General features: G+C 35.0%; 3 protein-coding genes across 4 annotated transcripts; 1 reads left to right on the top strand and 2 right to left on the bottom strand.

The window, feature by feature from the left end:
- Window positions 1–1,035: 1,035 nt before the first annotated feature.
- LOC112455022 (REST corepressor 3-like) lies at window positions 1,036–10,387 on the top strand. Its single transcript, XM_025016699.1, has 10 exons — window positions 1,036–1,672; window positions 2,175–2,243; window positions 2,331–2,405; window positions 2,485–2,699; window positions 3,300–3,482; window positions 4,127–4,237; window positions 4,752–4,840; window positions 5,205–5,379; window positions 5,680–5,994; window positions 6,331–10,387. The coding sequence occupies exons 1-10, from the start codon at window positions 1,570–1,572 to the stop codon at window positions 6,412–6,414; spliced, it is 1,419 nt and encodes a 472-aa protein (XP_024872467.1). The 5' UTR covers window positions 1,036–1,569; the 3' UTR covers window positions 6,415–10,387.
- A 242-nt stretch (window positions 10,388–10,629) lies between these two features.
- LOC112455024 lies at window positions 10,630–17,019 on the bottom strand. Of its 2 annotated transcripts, XM_025016703.1 has the most exons (8): window positions 16,933–17,019; window positions 15,950–16,851; window positions 14,939–15,710; window positions 14,059–14,476; window positions 13,675–13,817; window positions 13,458–13,609; window positions 12,825–13,211; window positions 10,630–12,728 (listed from the first exon to the last, which is right to left on the bottom strand). In XM_025016703.1, the coding sequence occupies exons 1-8, from the start codon at window positions 16,993–16,995 to the stop codon at window positions 10,895–10,897; spliced, it is 4,671 nt and encodes a 1,556-aa protein (XP_024872471.1). In that variant the 5' UTR covers window positions 16,996–17,019; the 3' UTR covers window positions 10,630–10,894. The 2 variants fall into 2 exon arrangements, with proteins under 2 accessions (XP_024872471.1, XP_024872472.1); XM_025016704.1 differs by lacking the exon at window positions 16,933–17,019 and having other exon boundaries at window positions 15,957–16,105.
- Window positions 17,020–17,097: 78 nt separating this feature from the next.
- On the bottom strand, window positions 17,098–18,098 carry LOC112455025 (cytochrome c oxidase assembly factor 6 homolog). Its single transcript, XM_025016705.1, has 3 exons — window positions 17,914–18,098; window positions 17,715–17,776; window positions 17,098–17,239 (listed from the first exon to the last, which is right to left on the bottom strand). Exons 1-3 carry the CDS (start codon window positions 18,052–18,054, stop codon window positions 17,122–17,124), a joined length of 321 nt encoding a protein of 106 aa, XP_024872473.1. The 5' UTR covers window positions 18,055–18,098; the 3' UTR covers window positions 17,098–17,121.
- Window positions 18,099–18,126: the final 28 nt, after the last annotated feature.

Below are 18,126 nucleotides of genomic sequence, written 5' to 3'. Positions count from 1 at the left end.
CGCGCGATCGTACACGCCGCGTGACATCATCGACGCGACGGACCAATCGCGGGCATCGCTAGGCCACAATTGCTACATCCGTTAATTTTGTATATACATATATGTTTGATTTGATTATTTTATTAATTATTATATTCTACATATTGAAAAAACGAAATATTCAGCTGCCAATGATTATAACGCAGAATAATCGTTCTTACTAGTCTTGTTTCTTTATGTCATTATTTGGAGACAAAATAAAGTGTGCGGCTAAAAAATCAATTTATAAAGTAATATTCGTAGGTAAAATTATAGAAGTTAATAAATTTTACACGTGTTTTAGGAACTCTTTTTATTATTTAGAATTATTGCCGCACGGCGCTCTGGTGTTTCTATTGACACTGCGTGGATTGCCGGAGTATTTCCGGTACTCATATCGATATCGAAGTGCCATGAACTTTAAATATGTACAAAGGGATTAGCTTATCTTGTTTTCGGAACATTCCGAGCGGCCGCATTATCTAATGCATCTTCAACGAAAAATCATTGCGGAATCTTTTTCAACGATCGATGTTTGTAGAGTACGTCGATTCCCGATACGATAAAATATATTGCAGTACTATGAGAAAAATCTCACTACAAAATCGCATTTCTTTGTGCAAAAATTTTCGCACAAGATTATTGCTTTCAGGTTAATTTATAATTAAGAAATTTATTATATATTATTTTATATATATAAAAATAAATATTATTATATATATAAAAAATATTATCAATATCATTATATATAATTATATTATAATTAAAATATGCTTATATAATTAATCGCAATAATTTTGTTCTTAAATTTTTCCATGAAAAACTCAAGCATCCAGCACGTAACAACATTTGGAACGTTCGTTACGACACATATGGCGTATGCCATCTTTCAAATTTCAACCCACGTTCGCCATTCGTCCGTCGCTCGTACACGACGCATGTTCAACGGGTTCAACGTGTATTCGATGACGAAGTAACACCTGAGAATCGGCTCGCGCCTCGCCTCGCGCCGCTCGCGGGCCAGTCTCGTATACGCGTGTCCGCGGTCGAGCGTTCATTCGAGATACGGAGTGTCGGTTTCGCTCTTGCACCGGGATTTCGGGTTCGCGCGGAGGTGGAAGAAAATCGTCGGGCGAAGGAAACGAAAGCGGGAGGTGCGAGGCGAATCTCGGCGGTTTATCTCGGGGGACAAACGGTTCCCCCCTCGCGAGAAATCGCGAGTCGTCGCCACGGGAACCTGGGCTCGAGCCATCTTATTTCTCCCAAGCGACGCCGCCGGCCAATGAGGTCGCGCGTGGTGGCCGGCCATTTTACTTTCGCTACGATCGCGCGAAACGGCAGCTGAGGGATCTCTGGTCGGTGCTCCGTACCGTCAATACCGTCATGCAGTTTCGTGAAGGATCGTAAGCAGGGAGGCAGTTGGGCACTGATCTGGGCACGTCCGCGGTGGGCTTGCCGTTATACCTGGGGCCGTCCCGCGTCGCGCTTGCAGCGGCCACCGGCGAATCCGCGCCGCGAGCTCCGATCGAACGAGCGAACGTACGGCCAACGATGGTCCTGGCGGAGAGGAATTCGGAAAATGTGCGTAACGGCCGCCGTTCGCGAGGCCCCAGCCCCAACGCACAGACCGAATCGTCCAGCGAGGAGGAAGGAGGTATCGTCTATTCTCATCTCGCTGTCGAGACGCGACGTCTCGATCGCCGATTATCGACGACGTTTGGCCCCCACGAAAGATGTTTAAAGACTCGCTTTCGGGTATTTTCGAGTCAGAAATAACGAACGGTTTTGCTCCGTTCTCGAAACGGAGTAAAAATCCAAGAGAGTCTTCAAACGGCGCGCTCGTCGCCGTTCAAATGTTCTTTCGCAGTCGCGAATATCTTTTGGAAAATCGCAAACTGTTATTTCATATAGAAATTTTCTCTAAAGACATTTTATAGTAGCACCATAACGTGCCAGGATGGCGTTTTCTATATACATATGGAGATCTTGACGGAAAACTAACCATGATTAATTTGAAACGAATAAATGTAGAGACTCATACATTATTAATAGTCTTTTGATCGGTCATAGTTCATTGAAGTAAGCGCGTTACGTGACGGACGTATCTTCTTTTACTTATTTAAATGTTGCGTAATACTGAAAATTTCTCTTTTAAGTTCCAGCAGAGAAAATAAGAGTTGGACGAGATTATCAGGTTGTCGTGCCAGAATTTGTCCCAGTTAATGGTACTTTGCAATCTTTATTCTAAAAATGCTGATTTTTTTTAGACAACGATTCATGCTCAACCTACTGTTATTTATTACGTATTTCAGAACGTCGATTGGATCAGTGTCCTGATAGGGCGTTATTAGTTTGGTCACCCACCACGGATATACCGGATCAGAAATGTAAGCTGCAATCTTATGCAAACCAGTCACAGTTTGTACAAATAAATGTCGATGACTAAATGCATTTTGTCTTTCTCAGTGGACGAGTATATCATATTGGCTAAGGAGAAGTATGGTTACAATGGAGAACAGGCATTGGGAATGCTGTTTTGGCATAAGCACAATTTGGAGCGCGCGGTTCTGGATCTGGCGAATTTTACACCGTTTCCAGACGAGTGGACGGTCGAAGATAAAGTACTGTTTGAGCAGGCGTTCCAATTTCATGGCAAGAGTTTCCATCGCATTCGACAAATGGTACGTAATGATATAGATGATTTTATGATATTTAGGTTACTTAAATTATCTAATTTGTACTTATTACACCATTCTATGAAAAATTAAAACTTGAAACGCATTAACGAACTAATAATATTCGAAATTGCAGGACCTTGATAATCTTGTGACACGTTTGAAAAATGTAAAGATTTGCAAATTTAATACATAGTTTATTCAAATCAGTAAATAAAATTTACAGGAATAGAAGTAATTAAACAAAAAAAATATTTTGATATAAAATTAAAGAAGTCGTCAGATTTTTCTAAAAACATTAATTGCTCATTATTTCTAATTAGATTCTTTGTTATCGACAAACACATAATTATCGTAATTATAATTTACAAAAATTGATCAAGTTTATGTTATGTCTTGTTAGTGCTAATGTAAGTAACATTAGAGTTGCTCTGAAACAAACATGTACATAAAATATCATTAAGTATTATACATATTTATAGAAAAATTCAACTAAAGAATTCAAAAAATTGAATTTGTATAGTAACGAAAAGAAAGAAAGACTATATAATAAGATGAAATATTAAGATTGAGATAAATAATTTACTCTCAATAATTTTTGTACAGCTACCTGATAAATCTATCGCGAGCCTCGTGAAATACTACTACAGCTGGAAGAAGACGCGAACTAGAACATCATTAATGGACAGGCAAGCACGTAAATTGACGAGCGGCTGTAAAGAAGGCGAAAACGGCAGCGAAAATGGAAGTGAGCTTGGTTCTAACACAGATAGCGAATCTGAAGAAAAAGTAAGGATTCTCTGAATATAATTTGAATAATAAATTTTTATGCATGCGCTCCATTCTTACATACCAAAATTTTTTGTTTTCTTTTCTGTGATTTTAACACATAGATAAATCTAAAGGTGCAAAATCTAAAACAGAATAATTAATGTTTAACGTAATAATTGTAGTAGAGGATGACCCTGTCTGTTTGTATAATTCTTCGTAATATTCGATATACATATATACGTTAATAACTCCCTCCTTCCCTTAATTCTGTAACAGATATATTTCTTCGTGTAATAAGCTTACTGCTCTGGCTATTTCATACGATTACATTGCAAATTGATATGCTGTCATGGCACAAATTGGTAATATAAAAAAATCGCAATTGTTTGAAAACTTGCTAAGTTATAAAAATGTATCCACACGATAATACATTATAAAAGCAAGAAAGCGAAGCTATGATATCAATGGCGGCAAGAAACTAGCAGATTGCTATAAATATCTTATATATGTAAACATAGGGTACACAATTTATAAGTGATAAATTTGAAAAATTGTGTTACTCTTTTTCACGTGTTGAGATTCAATCTATCTAAATGTTTTGCACGTAAAAAATAAGCAATAGTTAGACGTCGGTATGTGAACGTAAATGTGGAACGTTCCAGAAATGGACGATCCACCGCGGAATACGTCGTGGAAAGAACCAAGCTGTGCCAGGAAGCCAAGGCACTGACGCTAAGGCCCCATCCGACTCGGAAAACGCCCCTCAGGTTCAGGTACTCAGCCTAAACCTTACCCACTCGTATATATAATAGTATAGTTAGCTTAGCTTTTTACTACTGTGTTTTGTTATTTTCAATGTATCACGTGTATTATTGCTACACTGGCATAAGTATATATTTATATATGTTCTCTCCTCTTGTCAAAATTCCTCGTGATATTGAAATTCCTCGTAACATTAAAGTTCCTTGTGATATTGAAATTCCTCGTGATATTGAAATTGATAGGCTGAAATCTTACTGAGGAAACGAAGTAGAAAAATTCGAATTATGGAATATTTAATTCATGAAATTGGCTCGACCAATACCATCGTGAACAGTCGAGCGAATTATGAGAGACACAAAAATTGACATGATGTTGTAGAGAACGGAACACAAATCACTTGAATAATTTTTCTTCTAATTTGCTCTCTTGACATTCAAATACAACACGCGATGATGAATTACAAAGTGGGAGTGTGGGTGGGAGGGTTATCAAAATTTTGTCTTAAAAGGGTGTTATGTGTTGTAGGGCTCGTGTAGCAACTGTGGCGTTGCATGCCATAGTGTCCGTGCGACGCCCAAGGGACACGCGTGTCATAGCTGCTATCTACATTGGAGGTCAGTGAACGTAAATTAAATGCCAATGCCAATGATTGCAAATAGATAAATCTTATTCTACGTAATTCAATAAGCGCCAGAGAGGATATTTATATGAGAAATAAATTAGAAGCTGAATTGAGATGACTTTTTCTTCAATCAATAATTCTGATTTAAAATGTTTTTCGTTATAGACAATACGCGTATGTTTGTTCGTATTTAAGCAACCGAAACTTATGAATATCCTTGGAAACTCGCTTATCCCACCTATCTCGTTTTAAACTATATTTCCATTAGTGGTACTTAGTGATTTTAGTGACATTGAAATACAATGTAGATTAGCATCCACATCCTTAAAATCATTCTACGTTTTCTGATGGTTTAGGCGCACCGGTGTAGCAAGACCGTTAACTTCCATGCCGGGTCGTACGAATAAAAGAAAACCACCCCGGGGCTTGGTTGTGAATCACGATGATTTGGCGGCTTTGGCTGGTCAACCAAATCAGGCCAACAACAGTTTGCAAGCTATCGATACAGAGATCGTTAGCTTAAAACGTCAAGTATGTTAACAAGTAGAAACGAAAAGCTTGCAATATGACGTGTGGATACATTTTTCTTCATTTTTTTATATAGTCTACAAACGAATCATGAAAGCATATGCAAACGCTCGCATTTGAAACTGTTAACAATTGAAATATGTTAGACTGAAATTAAAAAAAAAATATTATAAAGCTTGAGATTGCGGACGCTACGGTGCTTTCGTGATCAATGCATTTTATCTTTTTATTTAAAATATAATTATGTTATTTATGTCGCATAACTAGTTTATAATGTTATATAATTTATTCGAAATTGCACAGATACAAGCTAATAAACAACAAGTGAGCGCACTGAAACGAAAGACAACCGATGGTATCGACCATCTACGACCGCCGGAAGTGACAAGCCGTATAAATGCGCGTTGGACAAATGACGAACTGCTATTAGCTGTTCAAGGCATTAGAAAATACGGAAAAGATTTCGCTGCAATTGCTGAAGTCATTGGAACAAAAACTGAAGCTCATTTGCGATCATTTTTCGTAAACTACCGACGAAGATATAACTTGGACGCAGTTCTAAAGGAATTTGAGGCTGAAAATGGTCCCATTCTTATTGATGATGAAAAAGAAGAAAAGGTACAAAATATGATGCATCGTATATTTCGATATTATAAAAAGTGTATCAAGAATATTATTTTGATTATCATAAAATCGATTTTTTCTCCGTGAAGATATCGGAAGATGAAAACGAAAAAAATCTTCTCTTGTTCAATGAAAATAAAAGAATTACTATTCTTTAAAAATTATCTAAAAAGTATTGCTCTATGACAAGTATTTAAATTTTAAGTAATACAAAATTAAATTGGTCAGAATAAATTTAATTCGAACTTTTTTTGTTGTACTTAACCTTCTGTTTAAAATCTGTTTAGATCGAATATTGATTTGAAGCTAATAATTTAATGAAAATTTTAGATGGATGTTGATCAATCAAATGATACTGCGGAGTCGTCTCAGAAAGGGAAAACTTCCACTGGGCCTGGACAAGCTGCTAAATAACAAATGAGTATAATCTCAAATTCAAAACGGGAAAAGAACAACTGCAGGCTCAGTGATAACCGATAATAGCTTGTTGATTGATTAAATTTGCCATTTAATCCATTGAGTTTCTTTTTTTTTTTAAGTTTTACTTATTGTCTCAATCAAGAGTAATATGGAACACAAGAATTCACTTTAAAAGATTCAAATTTCACTGCATGTGTGTGTGTTACGGTAATTTATGTGTATATGAATTCCATAAGATCAGACAAATGATGTTCATGTTAAATGATGTATATGTTAATAATTATATTATCACAATATGATAATTTATAAATCATCATAATTTGTAAATTATCATAATTTGATATTCTTGTGAGTTTTATCTTTTGTACCTAAAGCTAAATTTTGATCATCCATTTGCGTATGAAAGATAATATATCTTATGTATCATACATCATGTATGATACATTTTATGAATGAAAATATATATCGTACATTATGTTAAAAAAACTAAAATTCTTACTAAGAGCGTATTTGCAAAAATCACAGACGCAACCGTAAAATGTTTATCACAATATGTATTGTATATAGATCCAACTTGTGTTTAGAGAAGTAAACTTTAAATATTATTTTCATATACATATTACGCACCGAGAATTTATTTTTCTCGTTTATATATTATTTAAATCATAATACGGATTTGAATAAATCTGTGTAAAATTTGTGACAATGTTAAATTATAAAATTGATCTCATTTGAAGAGAGAGAGAATTATGTTGTAATAAATTATCAAGTAGAGAAATCATAGAAGTGTTATTTTAAGAACTTTATGGACTAAAGAAAGCGTTCTGATGAATTGTGGAGAACGCTTAATGTTCAAATGTCTTTGTTCTCATCTTTATTATTATTTGTGCTTATAGCGAGAGTTTTGCCGTGTAGTAAACTACTACATTGTATATCAATTTCGCTACTTATACACTTGTGTACCTTCGAAATTTTATTTCTCTTATAATAATTTTCGATACTTTCAACATTCTTCTTTTTGTTATTTTATAATAGTTGTCTATAATTATAGTTTTTATTCTTCCCAAGATTATTAGAGAGAATAGACACAAGAAACACATAGGTAGTGACTTGAATGATTTTTCAGTTAATTATATAATTTATATAATTAAAATATTGTGAAAGTATTACATACAATAATAAGAAATATCAGGCACTTCAATATCTTTTCTCGTTTATATGTGAATTACAAATTTGACGTATATCTTGCGCTATTCTGATGCTTGAAAGAGCTCGATTACGTACAGTAATAATGTCACAATATTAAAAATCTTTATTTCTTTCGCATTATAATAAACAGTAGCCAGAAAAGCAAAAGATTTATACTTCATATTTAGGCTGCATTCCGATATTCACTGTCAGTACTGCAAATCTATATTTTACGTCACGTATACTATAGATTTTCAGTACTGAAAGTTGCTGACAGTGAATTTCGGAATATATGCTTAATAATACGAATAAAGTATAATTTATTTTATAATGGATTGTGTAATTAAATATTATAATCCATTATAATATTAACTTTATTAAGATGCACACACATTGATAAGAAATTGTGACTTGATAAAGAAAGATCATCTTTCACACATAAAAGAGAACATCACGATATTCTTATAAAATGTCATGGTGTTCTTATAAATCAATAACGCGAATTGTCATCATAAAAGATGGCACTTATTACTGACATCTAAATACTACAATGTACATAGCAAAATGATGATCAAGAAAATCAAGATCAGTTTTTGAATGAGGAAGAGAGATACATAGTGTCTTTACAGGACGATAATGCGCGCCTTCATATTAACATCTGTTTCTATACAAAATCTAAGCTTTATTTCACAAATCTATTAATAAGCATAATTTAGATAGTAATATATATATCGCACATTTTACTGAAATTTATAAAATAGCCATTAAGAGACGATGTTTTCGTGTATAATATAGAATATGTATATTTTGGTCTAATACAGGCCAAAATCACTTTATAACGCCAGCCTTTTGTTCAGAAATTCACAGTAGTGTGTGATAGTGGACAGTGACGCTTGACAGTCACATTTTTCCCGCAAGAAAATCTGTATAGAGTTTCTTATCTTTTATTTTCTACAAATTTCGTCATAATCTTTAATCCTTAAAATTTTTTGTATGTGTTACATTCACATTTTGTGCCTTCCATATTGATATGCAAAATAAGAGAAATTGTTTGTCGCATAATAAAACTAAAATTTTGCTATGATGTAAAGCAGTGTTTGTTAATGTGTGGACAATTCTTCACTGATAAAACGTCTCTGCCATTACACACGAAAATTATATAGCAGTTCCAAAAATACAAGCATTTTAGCTTCCTTGAAATTTTAACAGTTGATAAACAATGTTTTTAAGGAAAATAAAATATAAAACTATTTGGTATGACGTAATATACGGAGGGGTAAAAGCCATAGTGGTGTAAGTCAATTATCCCTCCATATACGAATGATGAATTTATGTACTTTCTGCTTTTTTCTCTGTATTGATATGATATCATCTCTTTTGCAATGTGTGTTTACGAATCTGTTGATTATGCTATATAATTGGAAGATCTTTCATTGAGTTGTTATATCTATCAGCATTTTATTACACATTTAAAAGAGAAAGCTCACACACTATTCTTATTATATGTATTTTTCACGGCAAAACATCTAGCTAATAATTTATAGGTAATCAAACTACATAAAGTGTAACTCTAAATTGAACAGTGTTATAGGTAGGCAATGATCCATATAAAATCTAGATTTAATATATTGATAGGAGTAGTAAAAAGACTTAAATAAGTATCCGTATAGCTAAAAGCAACAATATTATTCAAATTATATATTGGCAAATTGACATACGCGCCTGTGTGAATATGTGTATGCGTGTGCATAAGAATGAACGATTGCTTGTAGATCTTCGTGCATGCTTCGACAGATCAGTCGCGATTGTTTAAGTAAATCAAGCAGGATCCATATTTTCCAAGTGAGAACGAGTTTTCCTTCAGTATGTATATGGGAATGGATGAAAATTGCGTTCACCGATAGTGACATATCACGCAAACGCGACAAAATCTTGCCAATAGATTAAGACGATAATATAAAAACGGAACACCATTTGTGTAATAGCGAGTAAAAAGCATTATTACATTAAGAAAAAAAAATTCTGTAGCTAGATCATTGCTCAGTAGGCGAGGGCGCGCATTATCGTTATGAAACGTAATTTCCACGTGTGAAATCGAATTGCGAGGTTCTCTGTCGCAAAAATCTACTTTTCCCAAAATTAGATTAATCCGCACCTCTGCGTGAATGTTTTACAGAATATGAACATACATATTGCGTTTTATTTATTTTCACGTTAGATTTAACATTACTTTTAGGTAATATTAATTAGTTAATATTTTTAATGTACCCGCACATAAAATACTTTCTTTCGTCGAGAATTCGTCGGAAGAAATATATGATTCGAGCATGTCAGTGTAACGATAAGGAACGGTATTATGCTATGATTTTTTTTACAAGATGCGTATGCAGATTTCTCTAGGTGTAAGAATCTTTCGTCCTATGCAAAGGAATGATCGAGAATTTCATCAATTAAATTTCTGCTGCATGTAACAATACTGCAATCATTTTAAACGCGATATAGCAATGTAAAAATCTCTGGTATCTCTTGCAGTACAGATATTTAGAAAGAAAACTGAAATTGTCTGTCATTAAATATTAGTTGCTACGATGTATATAGCCGTGGCGATCAAGAAAAAAAATAGAACATGAAAAAAGGATTGATGGTATAATGTGTATATGTATAAAGAGCGATACAACCTACGTTTATACATATTCCTTGGAATATGTGTATCGCACATTTGGCTGGATAAGTTGTACACATGTAATTATACAAAATTAAATATATCTTGTGCATTGTACAAAAACTATTTATTTATCATATCCTCTTTCACGGATACAATGCAATAATCCGTAGAGTAAAATAGAGCATATAAAATGTTTTAATCTCTATCACAATTGGTTTTCAATTATTCTATATTAAATTTATCCACCTGCCGGTAAACATAATTATATCTCGGACCCATAATAATCTTATATTAATCATTAAGGTATATTTTTATCATTTTTCTTTTCTCAGTCAAATTAAATGATACAGTTCGTTAATAAAATAATATTTATTGCTAAATTATATTTGTCAATTACATATTATCTAAATATAAAAAGAATCGGTTTATCAAGATTTATATGAAACGTCAGTTTCGATTACAATGATTTTTTTTTGCAAATTTGAGAAATTGATTGAAATATATACCATTTACAGATCAGTCTAACGCGGAACAAGCTTTGTTATTTCAAAAGTTTTGATACCAAGCCGGTTGGTTCGCATTTTACAATTTGAAACGGGAAATGAATAAATGAGAATTGTACTATTTCCACTGTTGTATAATGACATCTCGCTTCCGCGCCATATAATCAATCTCTTTTAAATACAAAATCACTCGCAAATCGTCGTAGCTAAAGCCAACTTTTTCCCGCAATTTCCTAAAGCGCCTTGTTTGTATCGCGCGTACAACGTCCAAAGAATCTTCATGATTATCGCCCGAAGGGTCATGAAGAAAGCACGTGTTTAAAAATTTCGATTCCTCCTTATGGAAAACGCTGTCGTTGTGATGGAACGGATTCTCGATCGTCACGTTAGAATCGCCGTCTCGGACTGCATGTGTGAAATATCGTATAAAATCCACGCTGTTGTCGGCGATATGACGACGAATAACATCTAACAGAAACCGTTGATATATCATTTCTTCGTGTTGCAATCGGTGCGGGCTAAAATTTATGTAATCGCGGAACGCGTGCGTTTGCAACGACGTCGACACGATTTCGCGTATCCCGGCGATCTCATCCTTCAGCAGAACCAAACAGCATCGCATAATCGTTAATTTATTATTGTCCTCCAGCTGTGCGAAACGATGCAGGGCTAATTCGATGTATTCCGCCGCCGTTAATCGCACGGACTGCTTCTCATCTATACATATATCGGAAACGTACGACAGTACTCCATTTATCAGCGTCTCGCGCTTAGAAAATGCTAAGATCAATGAATTCTTCACGCGAACTATGTTCGAATTCGCAACAGCCATCTCTCCCTCGTTTAACTCCTCTATTATCTCATCGAATTCCAATTCGTTGGTCTCTAAACTAGCGTGCCTTATAGTTCTCAATGTAAACGTTACTGTTTCGTCGAAAAGTAACTGGTAATAATTGCTCTTCATCGATGTCAAGTACTTGAGAATAAATTCCAATAAAGGGACGCAATACGACAGACTTTTTAATAATTCGATACTTTGCTCGGTACAACTCGAGTTCAGAATATTGCGTATCGCTTCTCGCTCGAGATCGTCCAATTCTAATCCACTTGCGATCAACGATTTGAGATGTGCCGCGTGCAGCTGCCCCCAATGTCCAACGAACTGAAAAAATCCTGGTTGAATTTTCTGCGACGATACTATACGTTCAATTACCGGTAAATTGTAATGGAAAGGTAATCTGTCTGTGAAACGTGTACAAGAGTGTGATTCCCGTAGAAACAACGTTTCCAAGATGTAGCACGGCTGTGCAGCTTTTCTATGTTTGCACATATCATTCCACGCCTCTAATACGTCGAAGTATCGACTTCTTCCGGAATTTCCGGTCCAACAGACTTTGCCGTAGTCTTCTATCACCTTGTTAGAGGGACATATACTTCGAGTATCGTGAATGTACTTTTCCCTTAAATATTCACAAGTTAACAAGCACCCGTGCGACATGTTAACATCACGGCTTGAGAGTATCTTCTTTCTGATCGCGTCCATCTCCGAGTCGATACTGTTGAAAGGCGTCAGAGCCGTGTACGCTTTCGCAGCCAATTGTCTGACATGTATCATCGGGTTACCGAGGAAAGCGAGCAACAGACGTTTGACTTTCGTCGTGAATATCTTCGCGGGATAATCGACGAGATCGCAACCGCTGATCGACAGTTTCGACAACACTATGAGCGTGTGCACGACGCCAGAGTAGGAACGTAGCGCCGCGTTCGAAGTCCCGTGTATCCTCGAGACATCTCGGAGTTGTGCCCACATGCGACTCGTCAACGTCGGATAATGCGTGACAAAGTGGTTGACGGAGTAACCGTCACCGAAATCGAACGCTTCATCGCCTTTCCTGGTACACTGGCCCACCAATCTCGGCACCACCGCGCCGTACAACTGCAAACTCGCATTCCTGCACAACGCATTTTACATGATAAAAGGGGATAAATTTAAAAAAAAATATCCGGAATAGATAAAAGAATAATGAATTGACGTTGCATTGTTTTACCTTACAGTCCAAACGTCGGATTCCATGTACTCGAAACACGTTAAACAAATGTTCTCCATATACGGAACTAATTGCGCGTGTATTTCCTTGTTGGCTACTAACGCACGCAGAAAGTACAGGCGTTTCGCCCAGGGTGAGTCTGCGCCGGCTTCTACATTTCTAACAGCCGCCACCGAAAAGTTCTCCAACGCGCGCAATAACGTCTGTACCGCAAGATGCACTGTAGGCCGATCCCTCCGATTATCGCTGACGACTAATCTATGAAACATGATCGACAATCCAGCACCTCGTCGTGTTAAGTGCAACGATTTTCCCGTATCCTCCTCTAACAAACACGTCAGATATGTTTTTGGCAGCTCGGAGTACTCCTTTTTGTTGTACAAACATCTAAAACAATTTTTTATTAAAAGATGATCATCAGTGAAATCAGAATAATCGTAATAACAATATAAATCATTTAATTAATTATTACAGCGTTACTAGAAAAATTATTCATATTGTTACTATAAATTCATTATTTCTATCTCACGTCGAATTGTCTCGATAACGCGCACTTATTTATTACGTTAATTTGTACATTAATTTATTTCACATATATTACATTAAATAAAATTCTGTTGGATATATAATTACTTGGATAAATTCGCAATTGCTACACCAGCACATTCCACTACGCCTTTATGCCGACACTTTAATAATACTGTAACGATAATATCCATAGAACATTTTACTTGTGTGCTTGACTGCATCAATATCCCAATTTCGCTGGCGATCTCGCATGATATCTACGTAAAGGTACATTTAATTAATTATCATAATGTTAAATCGTGGCAAGCGCGCAATATTATACCTTTAAAGACATCCAGATACACGAGATAAGCACTTGATGTGCTGGCGATAATTGCAATTCGTCATAATCAAAATCCTCTATTTCACTGGTCTTTATCTTTTCATCGATAGCCAATCCCATCTCCGCAAACGAGGACGAATAAACTAAACATAAAATTTTATAGGAATCGAGCAATTAGTTCCTATTAATAAATAATATAATAATTTTAATGTAATAGCAAACTATGTAATCTTACTCGTTAATATAAAAACTTTTAATAATTATACATTACTAAGAAATTATTAAATCTTAATGTTTGAAAATTAATATTTTGTATTTAATGAAGGTAGTAGCTGTGTAACATAAGACTGTGTAATATTCTGTTAATATTATTTATAGAAATACCTGTATTCGACGCTTTCGTAGAAAACGTAGATAAAAAGAAATCAACGGCATCTTTCAAAAGATTGAGTATCTCCTCCGTAAATTGCGGTGTTAAAATCCAATTCTCTGGGCCATCGCGGAAAGCAACTGCCAGTAAAGCAGTCAACACGCCATAAAAAGGTCTATTCTGGACAATGGCTTTTAAAATGTCACTTTTCATCTGTGCTAATTGGCATTTAGCTTCGTTCAATAAAAATTCTGAGTAACTCGAGTAAGCGAGAATATTATTATATTCATTGTCGGAAAATATTGCAGCTGTGTCTTTAGAGACCTCGTTCAAGGGTAACCAGTGTGCCATTATTTTTACGAGAGTTGCTCCGCTTTCGATTTTGTAGAATTTGGAAGAATTGCAATGCTCCCACGCACAATGGTAGAATATCTAAAGTCAGAAATTTTCTAATATAACTTAACAAATATATTATACGGCTTTACAAAAATATTTTCTAAAATTCAAGGATTAAGCAATCTTCGCTCAATTTTGAATTAACTCTTCTTCGAAGAGAGAAATATGACATCAATAAATTTCAAAATATAAAACAAAAAATTGTAATAGATTTCTGCAAACTTTGTTAGACAAGAATAAAAGTCGATCTTTTATTCTATAGTAAATTTGACTTGAATATTATTGTAAAAAAAAACTGAAAAAGATATTAAAAATATTAAGAATGTAAAAGTTACAAAAAAGATTTAATAATAATTTAAATGATTTTTATATAAAAATCTGCAATGACCAAAGAATATATCCTTCAATTTTTCAACTCTTTTTATAACTCGTATACATGCAAAGGTGTAAAACATTTAAAGATAAAAATATAACGTAAATATAACAAGCTTTTCTTACGCGTTTTTCTATGATCGATAAAGTATCCTTTTCAAAATATTCCCGAATGAGACTGGCAGCTAGTTGTCTAACATCAAGAGCAGAATCTAGTACGAGTCTCAGTAACAGAAACAAAGACTCTTTATTAGTAAATCTCCAACTATCAGTGGTTTTTAAGTATTTGTCGACCACTGTGATGTATTGAAGGCATTCCTTATGACGACTGTAGCTCTTGTGCGAATTTTTTCTCGTGAAAGAAAGTAATGTCCCGTATAAGTTTAAAGCAAGGATATTGCGTTGATAACACGAGCCAACTTCGAAACAATCCAGAAAGTATTCGTGCAGCCATTCCATGAACTCGGAGATTGATCGCACACAATCAGCTCTAACGCTAATCGCTTTTAAGATATTCGAGCACAATATCTTGAAATATTTTATTATCCCTTCTCTCATGAAAATCGTTGCGGTATTGGCGTTAAACCACAGAAATTGTTTTATCAGAAGGAATGGATCCGCTTTGTTAATGTCAATCAGCTCGACAGCACGATAACAGAGCACACCAAAAGCGTTCAGTCGTATGATTTCTTCTTTGTCACTTAAATAATAATCGATTTCGTACGTTTGTGGCAGCTCAACGTGTATTTTAGCGGCCATTCTTTGCAGATGTGAACGAAAGAAGTATCCTTGCGAATCGCCGCACAGCTCCCACAAAAACGGCAGGATGTTCCTGTACATTTCAATGGTCGGTTCGAGCCAGTATTTAAACAACGATTGAAGAGCGTTGTGATCCTCACTGTAAAAAGATTTGCAATTATATCGTACGAAGTATTAAATTGTAAGACGTGTTCTTTGCATTACAAAAAATCTTAAATTACACAGAGAACAGTCATATATATTATAAAGAAATTTTGCACAAAGCTCTTTTTGGCATAGCTCTCTGCTTGAGAAGCAAAAGAAAGTGAGTTTAAAGTGAGTTAAAAGATTATCAGAAAAAAATTAACTTCACAATACAAAATTATTCTGCAAACTTACTGCTCACCCGACTCCCAGCGACGAATAACGAATTCTATAACTTTCCCGAACATCTTCTTCCATTCAACCTCGCTTAATCTCCTTAAAATCACCAGATAAAGTTTCATACCGCCACAGCGCAAAGAATTTCTCGTTAAGCTAATGCATAAATTAAATAAGAAGCAGCTCGTAGCTTGGACCTCCATGTCCCGTACTTGAAAAATTTCCGCCAGAATAACATATTTTGTTTCGTTTTGCCACGACATGTCTTTAAGACATGTATGATATATATAATCTACAAATGTTTTCTTATATTTCTGCGACATTATCCGGAGATACGTGTTGAAAATTTCTGCATTCTGCTTGCATAAATTATTAAGCGCGTTGGACCAATTAGAAAATATGATAGTTTCCAACTTTCGTTCTAAAATACAATCGCTTTGGTCCCAGAAACGCGCGTCGGATGTATTCTTTAATCTCTTCACCCACGCAGACAATACCTTGTACGCGAAGTAAGAGTATCTCGTGTATTTCATACAATTTCTATATATCACGTCAAACGTAATTAAGAGACAGTCGTATTCGAAGCACGTCGTCGTCGTATTCTCGAGAACATCTTTCCGATTCACCTGCAGATATCCATAGGCGTTCAGTAACTTGAACAGCTCGAGGTCGGAAACGGCGTATCGCTTCTCGAGGAAACACAAGTTACACGAGTCTAGTCTTTGGAAACCAATTACGGTGTCTTTGAAAGAGTCGCCTTGCATCGGTAGCAAAACGTAGAACGCGTGGCACGCTAAAAGGACGCGTTCATTCCCCAATTCGTAATTGTTACTGATTATCTCTACAATATGCGCTAGAATCGTTTCCCATTCTTTCACACTTTCGTTCGCAGAGTCGTGCAAAGGCGTACTTATCAATTTCTGAAAAAAAAGGAGACAAGTCGCTGTAGTCAAACCGCAACGAATAAAATATTTTATTGAAATAGCGAAGAAGATACCAACTCGAAAAATCGGTATATCGTTTTGACAATTCTGCAATTCGTTGAACACGTCGTGTAATTTCATTTTCTTTTTTGCGTGAAGTGTCCAGTATTTAAAGACGGTTATTGGTAATTTGATTCGTTTGATCTGTTCGTTTTTTCTGCAAGACTTCTATTTCATAATATATCGGGCAATGTTAAAATAATATCTCTAGTTGCGTAAGTTTTTATTTCCCATTTGAAAACCGAGAACCGGTTTGGTCTTCTTATCGAACTGCTTCGGCAAATCGGACTTTTCGGAACTTTGCATCCCACCGTCGAGACAAGTCCTGCAAGTAATGGAAAGTAATCACGTTCAAGTAAAAAAAACGCAAAATAAGCTGCGCAAAAAATTTTTAAAATTTTTTACAAAAAAAATATTATTAGTTGAAGTATAGTGTAAAAGCCTGTGATTGAAAATAACTACTAGATTAAAGTTTAGTATAATCGAGATTATATTCTGGAACGTTGAAATTTGAGAGAAAGAAAGAGAGAACGAACGGCTTTTGAGAGCTTCTGTAAAATACCGGTTAAGGATAATAGAATGTCACAATAAAACCATTGTCTTGTGTTATTTTTAAGCATCTTATTTATTATAATTCAACAGATAAAGACAACAATGTAAAATCCAAAAAAAAAAAAAACATTCGAATGAATAATGTATGAAATTAATTGTTTAATAGTTAATATTGATAATCATGAATTGCTATGAATGTAATACAATAGATTAGTTCTTATGTTTCCTTTGGCTCTTCAGGAACATACCCCCCCTTCTCTATTTGCTCTTTGAACTTCAAGTAATCTCGCTTACGATCAAAATGTTTCACCTGCGTAACAGTGGCATAGAAGACTTGTTAGACAATAAAAAAAAAGGTTCTACTTACTATCGACGTTAAGTCACATAATAAATATTAAACAAACTTCTTTGGAAATGCCGTCGAAGAGTACTGCCTGTAACACTTACCCATTGAGACGGGCAGAATTTTTCATATTGTTTCCTAAATTCCTTACATTCTGCTTGAGATTTGCCTTCATCGAGACATTGCCAATATTCATCCCTACGACCCCAGCATTTCAAACGATCTTCTTTGTTTGGGAAAGACATTCTGTGAGAATATAAAATAAATTATTTATACACTTATAAATATTTTCAAATATTTATAAATATTAAACATTT

Source organism: Temnothorax curvispinosus, unplaced genomic scaffold, assembly GCF_003070985.1.
Source record: "Temnothorax curvispinosus isolate PA1 unplaced genomic scaffold, ASM307098v1 QBEX01005665.1, whole genome shotgun sequence".
NCBI lineage: Eukaryota > Metazoa > Arthropoda > Insecta > Hymenoptera > Formicidae > Temnothorax > Temnothorax curvispinosus.
This window is presented reverse-complemented; position numbering and strand designations above follow the sequence as displayed.

Coding starts and splice junctions, on each gene's coding strand:
- LOC112455025 (XM_025016705.1), bottom strand. CDS start 18,054: ATGTCTTTCCCAAACAAAGAAGATCGTTTGAAATGCTGGGGTCGTAGG. Junction 17,777..17,913: donor AATTCTGCCCGTCTCAATGG/GTAAGTGTTACA, acceptor ACTGTTACGCAG/GTGAAACATTTTGATCGTAA. Junction 17,240..17,714: donor GAGCAAATAGAGAAGGGGGG/GTATGTTCCTGA, acceptor CATTACTTGCAG/GACTTGTCTCGACGGTGGGA.
- LOC112455024 (XM_025016703.1), bottom strand. CDS start 16,995: ATGAAATTACACGACGTGTTCAACGAATTGCAGAATTGTCAAAACGAT. Junction 15,711..15,949: donor CGCTGGGAGTCGGGTGAGCA/GTAAGTTTGCAG, acceptor ATCTTTTTACAG/TGAGGATCACAACGCTCTTC. Junction 13,818..14,058: donor TACGAAAGCGTCGAATACAG/GTATTTCTATAA, acceptor TTTTATGTTTAG/TTTATTCGTCCTCGTTTGCG.
- LOC112455022 (XM_025016699.1), top strand. CDS start 1,570: ATGGTCCTGGCGGAGAGGAATTCGGAAAATGTGCGTAACGGCCGCCGT. Junction 2,700..3,299: donor TCCATCGCATTCGACAAATG/GTACGTAATGAT, acceptor ATTTTTGTACAG/CTACCTGATAAATCTATCGC. Junction 4,841..5,204: donor AGCTGCTATCTACATTGGAG/GTCAGTGAACGT, acceptor CTGATGGTTTAG/GCGCACCGGTGTAGCAAGAC.